The 12,970-nt window shown below is 42.1% G+C and overlaps 1 protein-coding gene across 2 annotated transcripts in view; it reads right to left on the bottom strand.

Annotated features, from left to right (window-relative positions):
* Nucleotides 1-1,665: 1,665 nt before the first annotated feature.
* LOC123769457 (protein O-linked-mannose beta-1,2-N-acetylglucosaminyltransferase 1) overlaps nucleotides 1,666-12,970 on the bottom strand; it is a 234,757-nt gene continuing 223,452 nt past the window's right edge. For both annotated transcript variants that reach the window (XM_069308809.1, XM_069308810.1), the window contains exons 18-20: nucleotides 7,961-8,032; nucleotides 6,931-7,040; nucleotides 1,666-2,588 (exon numbers count right to left, since the gene is read on the bottom strand). In XM_069308809.1, the coding sequence (XP_069164910.1) occupies nucleotides 2,474-2,588; nucleotides 6,931-7,040; nucleotides 7,961-8,032 (297 nt within the window). In that variant the 3' untranslated portion in view covers nucleotides 1,666-2,473. The remainder of the gene's footprint in view (nucleotides 2,589-6,930; nucleotides 7,041-7,960; nucleotides 8,033-12,970) is intronic.

The following is a 12,970-nucleotide window of genomic DNA, read 5'->3' as shown; positions in this document are numbered from 1 at the left end:
CATATATTATTGTATATTTGAGGCTAGCTGTGTTAGGGTTTTGTCGGCTGTATGCGAGGATATGTACTTGTTTTATTGTATGTACATAATATTGTATTTTAAATAAAATAAAATTGGGAAATACCAGTGCCAGCTGATTTTGTTTCTAACACAAGGAACAAGAGTTGAATAACTGACTGCTTCAATGGTTCAGTTTATGATTAAACATTTGCATTAAAATAATTATATACTATATTATTGGCTTGTTGTATGTTTTTCATATTAAATAATTGTAATAAACGGATGTTGCGCACGCGCGCACTATTGACCGAATACAGCGAGAATAGTAAAGCAAATTACACACAGAGATCATACTAACGTGATGCAGCAAACGAACAAATCCACAAGAGCCGTGACGAATATTCGAACCTGCGTCCGGGAGCATCGATTAAGGCAGTGTCTGGGATGTTCCCGGACGCAGGTTCGAATCCTCGTCACAGCCCTTGTGGATTTGTTCAGTAAAGCAAATTGTTATTGACGTATTCGTAAATATTACAGCTTATAATCGCCTAATATTACTGTTGAGATGAATGAAAAGATAATAATTCTTAAGTGCTTCGAGTACCCATTTCAAGCGCGAGAATTTCAGAAGACGGAGCCTCATAGTAGAGTGTAGGATACAAATGGGGTAAATATGTGAGGCAGAATAGGGTGAGGGTGGTCCAGGGGGCGTAACGTGGAGAGGCAGGCCAGGAGAGAGTGTCAAGAGGTTCGTGGACGTTATGGGGCGCTGTTCCCCCAGATGCTTGGTATGCGTGTGCGCCTCCAGTCTTGAACTCTACTTGAGACCTCTCTCTCTACCCCCAGAGTCGCCTGGAGGAGGAAGGAAAATATATCACCTTACGCCTCCCTTACTTTACGTTGGTTAACTTATGCTGGTTGTCCCTTTAACCCTTGTGCTGGTAAAAAAAAAATATTTCTTACGAATGACTCATATATAAATGAATGACTTGATATATCATTTCCCTATAGCTCTCTGTTTCATCTGTGGCTCAACTACGATCAAGCGAGGACAGGCAGGAGGGAGGGAGGGGTAGGTATTATCGCGTGTGATCAAACAGGAGGAAAATCTTGCGTCAGGAATTTTCTGCTGTTGAACTTCCCTCACGGCACAGGAAGCCGGTGAGGTGGCACAAGAAGCCGGTGAGGTTAACCACTCCAGGTGTTACTAATATGATTTTTAAACGATCGATTTACTAAATGTTTGGATTAATTTAGCCTAATTTGAACTAAAGAAGCTAAATTGTTGATTTTTATCTAGCCAAGGATAGTTGACATTCTAAGGAATGCTTGACATAACGATAGAAAAACATACACAAATATATTCTTCAGCGCCAACGCAAGATGAAAACAATTAACTTCAACAATTAAAATGACAAAAGTTAACAAATAAAGGAGGTGACCAGTAGCCTGACGGCTACCGCCAGAGGGTCAGTGGTCACAGGAATCATTAATTTCCCTACCGACTCCTACTGAGCGAACATTGTGCCTTTTTTTTTCCTGTGGTGAAGAAAAAATTGCCAGCTTTGGAATACCGGCAACAGCAACACAGAAGAGGGAACCATGCACAGAGAAATAACACATGCCCAAAAATTACAATCTGCGAAGGTATATATAGAAACATGATCCATACAAATTTTTATTGTGGTACCGTCAAGAAGATGGAGATGTTGCATACGTATTAACATGTATACTATGATTTTTGCTAGATATATCACTATATTACTGTGCTTCAATTATCAAGAAATCTACATTGATCTTAAATTACCTGGAAAATATACAAGTGTCTTAGGGCTATTAATGAGTAACCACCTGCAGTTCAAAATAGAATCTTACTCTGGGTTTAAATTAGTTCATTAATTTATTAACAAAATTGTTTTTAACTCACACTTCATTATTTTGCCTGCAAGTTACAGTTGCATTTCTGCACAAAGAAATCACATTTTCATGATGTCTCAACGAGAAAATGGATAGGATTTTGCTTGGAAGCACCCAGAGCACAGGTTCGAATCCTCCTCATGGCTCCTACCGATGTTCTCCTTTGCATATGTATCTCTGGGGAACACGAATTATTTCGTGTTTTAATTTGTGGATCTTGAGTTCCTGGTATTTCTTAATAAATCCCCTGGACTATAACACTGTACGACTTAGTCGATACCAGTCTCCAGAGCAGAGTTACTGTAAGCTTGCCGTGGCCTCAATGTGTCTTGCTGTGTGGTGTTGGGGTTTAATAAACATGTTAACCTCTGGAGGATTATTAACGCTACAAATTATAAACCTTACTGTCCGAACAGCAAGTATACTTTAGTCCTAAACTCAGTTTTGAAATGAACTTTCAGGGTATATACGCAGAGAAAAGAGGTCCACCTCTAGGTGTATATACATTCCTGGGAGTCTTGAATGAGCGTAGTTCTTTATGAGCAGCGTCTGAGGTCTAGGAGGACGAGGGAGGAGGCGTGGTGGTGGTGGAGCGTGAGGAGGGTGGCGCAGGCGTGGTGGTGGTGGTGGGCGGGGCTGTCACAACTTCGTAATCAGTGGGCTTCAAATAGCTGTCGGGTAGGGGAGTTAAATTATTTATTTGGAGGCTAAATGTTCATCACAAATGTAATTTGTTTAGTTTGAAGAAGGTTTGGGTACAGTTCCTGTACCTATTGTGGGAATATGTAACCATTCTGTCACTACTCAAAGGATGAGTGCACAATAAACTATCACTCACAGTATGAGTATGGGGTGTACAATGAACTACTGTTCACAAGATGAGTATAGGTGCACAATGAACTACTGTTCATAGGATGAGTATGGGTGCACAATGGACTACTGTTCATAGGATGAGTATGGGTGCACAATGAACTACTGTTCATAGGATGAGTATGGGTGCACAATGAACTACTGTTCATAGGATGAGTATGGGTGCACAATGAACTTGCCGCCGTTTGAGGCAAACAGTAACAATATTTAGCAACAAATTATAACAATTAGTTAAATTTTAACATTTTTTTCAAACTAAAAATTTTTCCTGGGTGCCGGAGTAATGCGTAGCCAGGAGCGAGTAGACCCACTAGTAAGGTGAGAGAGGGACAGTAACCAGAGTATGCCAACCTGTAAGATGAGAGATAGGAACCATAATAGGCCTACCTGTAAGGAGAGAGCAATCATAGTAGGCCTACCTGTAAGAACATAAGAATGAAGGTAACTGCAGAAGGCCTATTGGCCCATACGTGGCAGCTCCTATTTATAACCACCCAATCTCTCTCATATACATATGTCTAACTTACGCTTGAAACAATCAAGGGATCCTACTTCTATTACGTTACGTGGTAATTGGTTAAACAAATCAACAACCCTGTTACCAACCCAGTATTTACCCTAGTCTTTCCTAAATCTAAACTTCGATTTATACCCATTGTTTCGTGTTCTGTCTTGATTTGATACTTTTAATACTTTATCAATATTTCATTTGTTATGTCCATTCATCCACTTGTACACCTTTATCATGTACCTCTAATTCTTTGCCTTTCTAAAGAATGCAATTTAATCTTTGTCAATCTTTCTTCATATGACAGATATATAATTTTGGGGATTAACTTTGTGAATCCTACACTGGACGCGATCTAGTGAATTTATATCCATTCCATAGTAGAGCGACCAAAACTGAACAGCATAATCTAAATGGAGCCTAACCAGAGCAAGATATAGCTAAGGAACAACAAAAGGTGTCTTATTATTAACACTTCTATTGGGCCAGCTAGAGGCTTAGGGCCCGCGCAAGAATATACCTGCAAAACAAAAAAAGAACGCTTCGATTAATAAATCCCAGTGTCTTATTTGCCTTATTACGAATATTTATGCATTGATTTTTTGGTTTTAAATTCTTACTAATCATAACTCTCAGATCCCTTTCGCAATCTTCGCAATCTCAACACCATCTAGCGCGTACGCGGGTAGGGGAGTAGAAATAGCCTGATCTACTCTATGCCTTTGGGATGTATTTTTTCTTGTCTCAATAAACATGTAACTCTATCATCACTACCTAGCCTCAAAACCTTACACTAGTCAGCATTAAACTCCATCTGCCAATCTTTTGACCATTTCGAAACCTTATTTAGATAGTCGTGAAGTGATAGTGAGTCTTTTTCCGTGTTTATTACCCTCCCGATTTTTGTATCATTAGCAAATTTGCAAATATTGCTGCTCAAATCTGAATCTAAATCATTCATATGTTTTATGAATAACAGAGGTCCCAGGACAGCCTTGAGCCACTCTACTTACAACATTTTCCCACCCTGACTTAACCCCATTGATACTAACTCTTTGTTTCCTTTGGTATAGCCAACCCTAATATAACTTAATATACCACGCCCAATACCACGAGTCGATCTTTTTAATCAGTCTTTCATGTGGCACTGAATCAAAAGCTTTGATTCAGTGATTTGATATATTTACCTCACAATATATGTGAGGTAAAACCATGTTGTGAATCATTTATTAAATTATGTTTTTAACGATGAAGATGAATGGTATTTGCAATTATCGATTCAAGTAAGTTTCCCACAATAAACGTTAAGCTAATTGGCCGATAGTTTGACGCAAGTGATCTATCTCCTTTATTGAAAATTGGTACCACATTAGCATCCTTCCACGACTCTGGCACCCTGCCTGACTCTAATGATTTATTTATTTACAAGAATTTACATTGGGTTTATGAGAGTACATAGCATGATGTGTTTACATTCTCGTAAAGCCACTAGTACGCACAGCGTTTCGGGCAGGTCCATAATCTAACAGATAATATTAAGTATGTAATTTCTAGCAAAATTTATAAAATGTTAACAGGTACATTGCAAGAAAATTTGAGAGAGATTAGTAGGTATATTAAAGTATACTAAAGCACATTGAAATCTTTGATTGAAAGCATCGATAGCTTGATTGATAATGACAAAGATTAGTAGACACATTAAGCACTGATAGAACAAAATACTGATACAGTGGATACAGATTCAGATACAGATTATAAACTCGCACTGGATAGTGAGCGAGTTTAAAGCACTAGGTAGGAAACTATGAAGATGAAATTATGGGTATTTTTTGGTTTTATTTTTTGGTTTTATTTGTATTTATTTATTAAATAGACAATGGCTCGCAAAGCTCCTCTTTACATTTCTTAAGCACCCTGACAAACACTTCGTCCGGCCCTGGGGATTTGTTTGGCTTGAATTTCACTATTTGTTTAATAACATCCTCCCTAGTACCTGCTAAACAAGTCAACCTGTCCTCTTCCCCACCAACATAGACTTGTTTAGCTGAAGGCATAATGTTCAGTTCCTCTTTAGTAGATACAGAGACAAAATATTTATTAAAAATACTACTCATCTATCGTCATTATCAGTTATCTGACCCTATCTCAGTTTTAAATGGACCTATCCTTTCCCTAATTTTTGTTCGAGAGACATATTTAAGGTGAGAGACAGCAACAACAACAGTAGGCCTACCTGTACGGTGAGAGCGGGACAGCAGTAACAACAGTAGGCCTACCTGTACGGTGAGAGCGGGACAGCAGTAACAACAGTAGGCCTACCTGTACGGTGAGAGCGGGACAGCAGTAACAACAGTAGGCCTACCTGTACGGTGAGAACGGGACAGCAGCAATAACAGTAGGCCTAAGTGTACGGTGAGAGCAGGACAGCAACAACAGTAGGCCTACCTGTACGGTGAGAGCGGAACAGCAGCAACAGTAGGCCTACCTGTACGGTGAGAGCGGGACAGCAGCAACAACAGTAGGCCTACCTGTACGGTGAGAGCCGACAGCAACAACAGTAGGCCTACCTGTACGGTGAGAGCAGGACAACAACAACAGTAGGCCTACCTGTACGGTGAGAGCAGGACAGCAACAACAGTAGGCCTACCTGTACGGTGAGAGCGGGACAGCAGTAACAACAGTAGGCCTACCTGTATGGTGAGAGCAGGACAGCAACAACAGTAGGCCTACCTGTACGGTGAGAGCGGGACAGCAGTAACAACAGTAGGCCTACCTGTATGGTGAGAGCAGGACAGCAACAACAGTAGGCCTACCTGTACGGTGAGAGCAGGACAACAACAACAGTAGGCCTACCTGTACGGTGAGAGCAGGACAACAACAACAGTAGGCCTACCTGTACGGTGAGAGCAGGACAACAACAACAGTAGGCCTACCTGTACGGTGAGAGCGGGACAACAACAGTAGGCCTACCTGTACGGTGAGAGCAGGACAACAACAACAGTAGGCCTACCTGTACGGTGAGAGCGGGACAACAACAGTAGGCCTACCTGTACGGTGAGAGCGGGACAACAACAGTAGGCCTACCTGTACGGTGAGAGCGGGACAACAACAACAGTAGGCCTACCTGTACGGTGAGAGCGGGACAACAACAACAGTAGGCCTACCTGTACGGTGAGAGCAGGACAACAACAACAGTAGGCCTACCTGTACGGTGAGAGCGGGACAACAACAGTAGGCCTACCTGTACGGTGAGAGCGGGACAACAACAGTAGGCCTACCTGTACGGTGAGAGCGGGACAACAACAACAGTAGGCCTACCTGTACGGTGAGAGCGGGACAACAACAGTAGGCCTACCTGTACGGTGAGAGCGGGACAACAACAACAGTAGGCCTACCTGTACGGTGAGAGCGGGACAACAACAACAGTAGGCCTACCTGTACGGTGAGAGCGGGACAACAACAACAGTAGGCCTACCTGTACGGTGAGAGCAGGACAGCAACAACAGTAGGCCTACCTGTACGGTGAGAGCGGGACAGCAACAACAGTAGGCCTACCTGTATGGTGAGAGCAGGACAACAACAACAGTAGGCCTACCTGTATGGTGAGAGCAGGACAACGACAACAGTAGGCCTACCTGTACGGTGAGAGTGGGACAGCAACTACACTAAGCCAGTGGCCGTGGTAGTGAAACTGCCACACCCCCCTCCACCCAGCCTCCGCGTACAGGCTCCATGTTCTAAGACACTGTAAACAAGAAACAAATGGTTTACGTCACATGCTAATTGTTTAGGCCTATATCTCATAAATAGTATTTAGAGCAATATATGCCCAGCGATTCTAACGACCATATTCTGAAGTATGGATAGAACATTTGGTAGGCCTATCGTATGTTCACCGCAATGAAATAACTTGTGAAATTAAAATGGCAAATCAGAAACATCCTGCCGTTATATCATTGAATTGTAAAATGAACCATAACTACGTGGTAATGTCATTATATGACTGGGCATCCCAATATACCAAGGAAGGTACTGATACTACAGGTACCAGACACCACACCCGCACACTACACCAGTGTATGATACATACACCAGTGTGATACATCCACCAGTGTGATACATCCACCAGTGTGATACATCCACCAGTGTGATACATCCACCAGTGTGATACATCCACCAGTGTGATACATCCACCAGTGTGATACATACACCAGTGTGTGATACATACACCAGTGTGTGATACATACACCAGTGTGTGATACATACACCAGTGTGCGATGCATACACCAGTGTGTGATACATACACCAGTGTGCACCAGTGTTTGATACATACACCAGTGTGTGATACATACACCAGTGTGTGATGCATACACCAGTGTGTGATACATACACCAGTGTGCACAAGTGTGTGATACATACAACAGTGTGTGATACATACACCAGTGTGCACCAGTGTGTGATACATACACCAGTGTGTGATACATACACCAGTGTGTGATACATACACCAGTGTGTGATACATACACCAGTGTGTGATACATACACCAGTGTGTGATACATACACCAGTGTGTGATACATACACCAGTGTGTGATACATACACCAGTGTGTGATACATACACCAGTGTGTGATACATACACCAGTGTGTGACACATCTATACTCACCCCGAAGATGTAGGTGATGCTGGCCTCGTCACTACGACTGCCGTTGTAGGCCACGTATATCACAAGTGGATTCTGGTGGCACGGAATCAGAACACGGAGGTAGATACAATATAATGGTGGTGGTGGCTGGGGTGTAGCAATAAAATGGTGATGACTGAAGGGTATCAATATATTGGTGGTGGCTGATGGGTATCAATATAATGGTGGTGGTTGGGTGGGACAGCAATATAATGGTGGTGGTTGGGGGGACAGCAATATAATGGTGGTGACTAGGGCTAGCAATATAATGGTGGTGGCTAGGAGTATCAATATAATGGTGGTAACTAGGGGTATCTACATAATGGTGGTGGCTAGGAGTATCAATATAATGGTGGTAACTAGGGGTATCTACATAATGGTGGTGGCCGTGGGTATCAATATAATAATGGTGGCTGAGGGGCATAAATATAATGGTGGTGTCTAGGGGTATCAATATAATGGTTATGGCTGAGGGTTATCAATATTGTCACACCCATGATCCCCCCCCCCCAAGGAAGGAAGCCTTCTCCTAGAGGCCAGCCCAGATGACCTCAAGATCGTCTTGCAAAGTTAATTAAACTATTGCTGGCTAGTCTTAGTCAGCTAGTTTCAAGTAGGTGATATTTAATCATGATAATCTTGTCAAACATTTTAGGGGGGATTATAACACCCAGAGATCTGTGTAAACGCCAGGGACCTCCCCCTTTTGGCCAGGTCAGAGGTCAGCCACACTCCCATAATTAATATTTCTCCTCCTTGAAAGAGGCGTATAGTGGTTGTCAAGCATCTTAATGCTAAATACTTGAGTGTTTGTGCACGTGTAGGCAGACCTCTTACACGCCTCAATGTAGGTTAGCAACAGCAAATCTCCCCCTCCCCGCCCCCCCCCCGTCTTTCTCCAGCTGATAGAAGGTGTGGCAGTGTATAATGGGTTTGGGAGTGTGTATATATACTCCTGTAGGGGAGTTAGAGGGATAGAGAGTGCTGGAGGAACAGAGGCAGTGTGGGCCGCAGGTCATCAAGCGGGGCTCAGGAGACAGACTCACCCAGGTCGTGGATCAGGACATAGAAGGTAATGTGTGTGATCTTTGATATTGTCCATGTAAGATTTCTGAACATTTGCTAGTGTTAGAGAAGGAACTTGTAGTTGGTGAATATAATATTTTGTACTCAATAAGCTCATGTTAAACTCTCCATGTGTCAATTAAATGGAACCTTTCGAACTCCTCTGTGTATAGTTTTGTTAACAACCGGCCCGTAATTAATGACAGTTAAAAAAGAGGACTCTCCAAGTCAAGCAATATTTCTTGCCTCATTGCTTCATATAGCTAATAGACAGACAGGATGGTGGCAGCGTAGTTAATTAATTTATTCCCTGTGGAAGGGTACCATTGGGAAGGGTGTAACCATCAGTGGTACACCATATGTCAGTTCATATTACGTTAAATATAAATAACCAGTGTTCAATAACTAATATCCTCAAGGCATTTATCAATTTGTACAAAGTATTACTAAGTGTGACCTCCAGGGGTCACGACGATCATATTTGCTGATGACATTCTTATACAAGGCACTTCCGGGAACAAAATTCAAACTGCTCTTAACATACTTGGTACAACCTGTCACAAGTTAGGCTTAGTTATAAATGCAGATAAAACCAAATATGAATATAGGAAACGAAGAAATATAACACTTACTCTAAATGGTGTGGAACTGAGCCGTGTTCAGAAGTACAAGTATCTGGGCATGTATGTTGGATACACATGTGAGAGTAAAAATGCTGAAATAAATCATATCAGCACCTTATGTAAAGCCCGTCTGCATCCTCTAAAAGCACTGGCTTTTTCTGGTAAAGGTGTTGGGGCCTATCTTGCGGATGTTATACATAAGTACTGTTCGGTCCCTGATAGACTACGCAGCACCCGTTTTGTCTTACACAGGCCAAGGCAGAATTAAAAAAATAGAGCTGATACAGAACGAGGCTATGAGGATTATTCTTGGATGTCAAAGAAATGCAATGATTGAAATAATGAGAATGGAATTAAATTTACAGAGTGTGTGTGCTAGAGTCCGTGACATTAACACTAGAGTAGCTATTCGTTTCATGCGGAGAAAAGGAGGGGATAAGCTGTTTGAGAGCGTTCAGACCTGCTTGAGTGACGTACACACTTCCAGGAAACTGAGGGAGACACGCTACACGAGGGGATTAGCTCATGACCTCAGGGAATACGATGTACTTGACTGCTGTAAACCCTCTCGACAGTGTAATATGTCTGCTCCCTGGAAAGTACAGAAAATAGACGTCGAAATTGTACCCCTCAAGGTGAAAAAGATTCATCATGAACCGGGACAATTACGGTGTTTGTATGGAAGCATAATATCCCGGTTACCAAGAGGCAACAGTTTACATGTATATTGCGACGGGTCGGTGGCGGAGGATGGCAGGGCAGGGTGTGGTGTCCTAATAAGGGAATATACGGAGTTTGGGACTGTGGACAGGATAATTGAACTCCGGCTTAGTAATTATATATCATCCACACAAACTGAACTGCAGGCCATTCTGGCGTATTTGGAGGAAGTACGTCATGACGACAAAAATGTTTTTGTATTTGTCGATAGCCGAGGAGCACTGGAGTCCTTAAACAGTCGAAACCCAGTCTTCATGTCTATAGTTGAGGATTGTAAGAGAAGAATAACTGAGATACAGCTGAAAGGTCATAGTGTGAAATTCATGTGGATTCCATCTCATGTTGGAATAGTGCTCAACGAGGTGGCGGATGACTTGGCCAAACGTGCCACATCAAAACCACAAATTGACATTGAATGTGAATTCACAATGAGACAAATAAGAAGCAAAATCAGAAATATTCAGGCACAGGCAGGAGTGGAGAGGAGAGGGATAATGTATGAGAGAAGTCTAACCATGCAACACTACATGTATGTGAGTCAAAACACCCATTTCACTTATGGTAAAAGGAGAAATGCTTGGAGTGACTCTGTGTACATGCGGCTCAGGCTTGGGTACAAATATTACTGGGAATATGGGATAGGTGTTCATGATAATGACACGAAGTGTAAACTATATGGTATGTTAAGGTCTCACACCCTTGCCCATTATGTTCTTGATTGTCCGTTGATTAATGTATATAGAAACACTGAGATAAGGACTGTTCCTGAGCAAATAGCCTGGATGTGTCACAAAGGAAAGGTTGATGATATTCTTGAGAGATATAAGAATTTTGCACCAAGACTGTAATATTTTGTTGAATTATCCGTATAACTAGGTCATAAAAGTATTTGTGTACGTCTGATACCATACTACTTGTGAAGGAGGAAATGTACATGTTTATCTCTCAGAATGTTTGGTAACAGGTTTATTGTTTGTGATGTGTGTCTATGTATGTACTAACACGTTGTACTGAACGGGGTGAGAATAGCTTGAGCTACCTCATCCCTTTGTGTGTATTTTACCTCAATAAACTTATTTCAATTTCAATTTCAAAAGTGTTACTAAGTGCAACCAGTAGGAAGCGTTACTCAGCATATATTAGCATTAATCAGTATCGTCTAGGATACAATATATTTAGTGTTACAATTTAAAATAAACGTTACAATATTATGGTTGTGGCTGGGGGGTAGCAATATAATGGAGGTGGCTGGGGGTAGCAATATAATGGTGATGGCTGGGGGGTATCAATATAATGGTGGTGGCTGGGGGGTAGCAATATAATGGAGGTGGCTGGGGGTAGCAATATAACGGTAATGACTGAGGGGTATCAATATAATGGTGGTGGCTGGGGGGGGGTATCAATATAATGATGGTGGCTGGGGGTAGCAATATAATGGAGGTGGCTGGGGGTAGCAATATAATGGTGGTGGAAGAGAAGGTAGGGGGTAGTTGCTTCATGGTGGCCGGGAGGGGGTAGGAATATCATGGTAGTGGTTGCGGGCGAAGAGGTAGGAATGTAATGGTGGTGACGGAGGTAAAGATGAAGGTGTTGGTAAGGACCACAATGGCTGTGGTCGTGTCGGTGGTGGTAGTGTTAATGTTGCTGATTTTAACAAGAATGATGATGTTTGGAAAGTTGCTTTTTTAATACAAGTTTGGAGGTAGTAAAAATAACATAAATAGCCTAACTATTAATAATAATCAAACAATAAAAATTACAATTTTAACTTTGTATTGTTACAGTTAAGAATAAAGTGACAATGCCAATAAGAATTATTACTCTTGCAGTTCTCCATTGATTCTAATGATGTTTGCTATGATCCTCATTATTATAAAATAATATACATTACTCCCTATCACAGCATCATAGATAAATATCGTTCTTACTATGATGGTTATATACGATTGCCACAACAACACTATTCTTTATTACTGACAAATCAGGGCCACGATTCACTTATTTGTGCACTTAATCCGTCACACTTATCTCGATCATGGCAGCAGAGGCTGCATTTACTGCACAGTTCACGTGCTCCGAAGCGTTACGAGGTCATCCATAACGATAGGAACTCTTGATCGAGGAGGACCTAGAGGTGCCTCGCAGTGCGGAAACTGTTTAGTATATGCAAACTAAGTCATGATCTAAGTAAGACGTAAAAATATCGTAAGTGTACACGTAAGTGCTCACTTACGATAGTCAGTCAGGTGCAGTCACAGTGAGAGGTTGTGTTAGCTGGAGCTCCGATTGTAGTAACATTATTATTGCAATAATGGAAGGATTAGTGAAGGATTTGGTGAGTCTGGTTGGAGCTCTGAGAGCAGAGATGGATTCCCTGCGGGAGGAGGTATGACGGCTGAGACTTCGGGAGGAAACGAAGGAGGAGACCAGTGTTGACGGGACCTCATCGTCGAGAGTCGTGAAGGACAGGGGTCTTAAGAAGACCTTGACAAGGCCGCCTACAGACGCCCTAAGGGCAGCAAATTCATTTGCCATGTTGGAGGACGAGTGCTGTGGTGAGCCTGCAGTTCACTCGGAACAGAAA

Source organism: Procambarus clarkii, chromosome 63, assembly GCF_040958095.1.
Source record: "Procambarus clarkii isolate CNS0578487 chromosome 63, FALCON_Pclarkii_2.0, whole genome shotgun sequence".
Classification (NCBI taxonomy): domain Eukaryota; kingdom Metazoa; phylum Arthropoda; class Malacostraca; order Decapoda; family Cambaridae; genus Procambarus; species Procambarus clarkii.
Note: the sequence above shows the minus strand (reverse complement) of the source record. Positions and strands in the feature narration are given on the sequence as shown.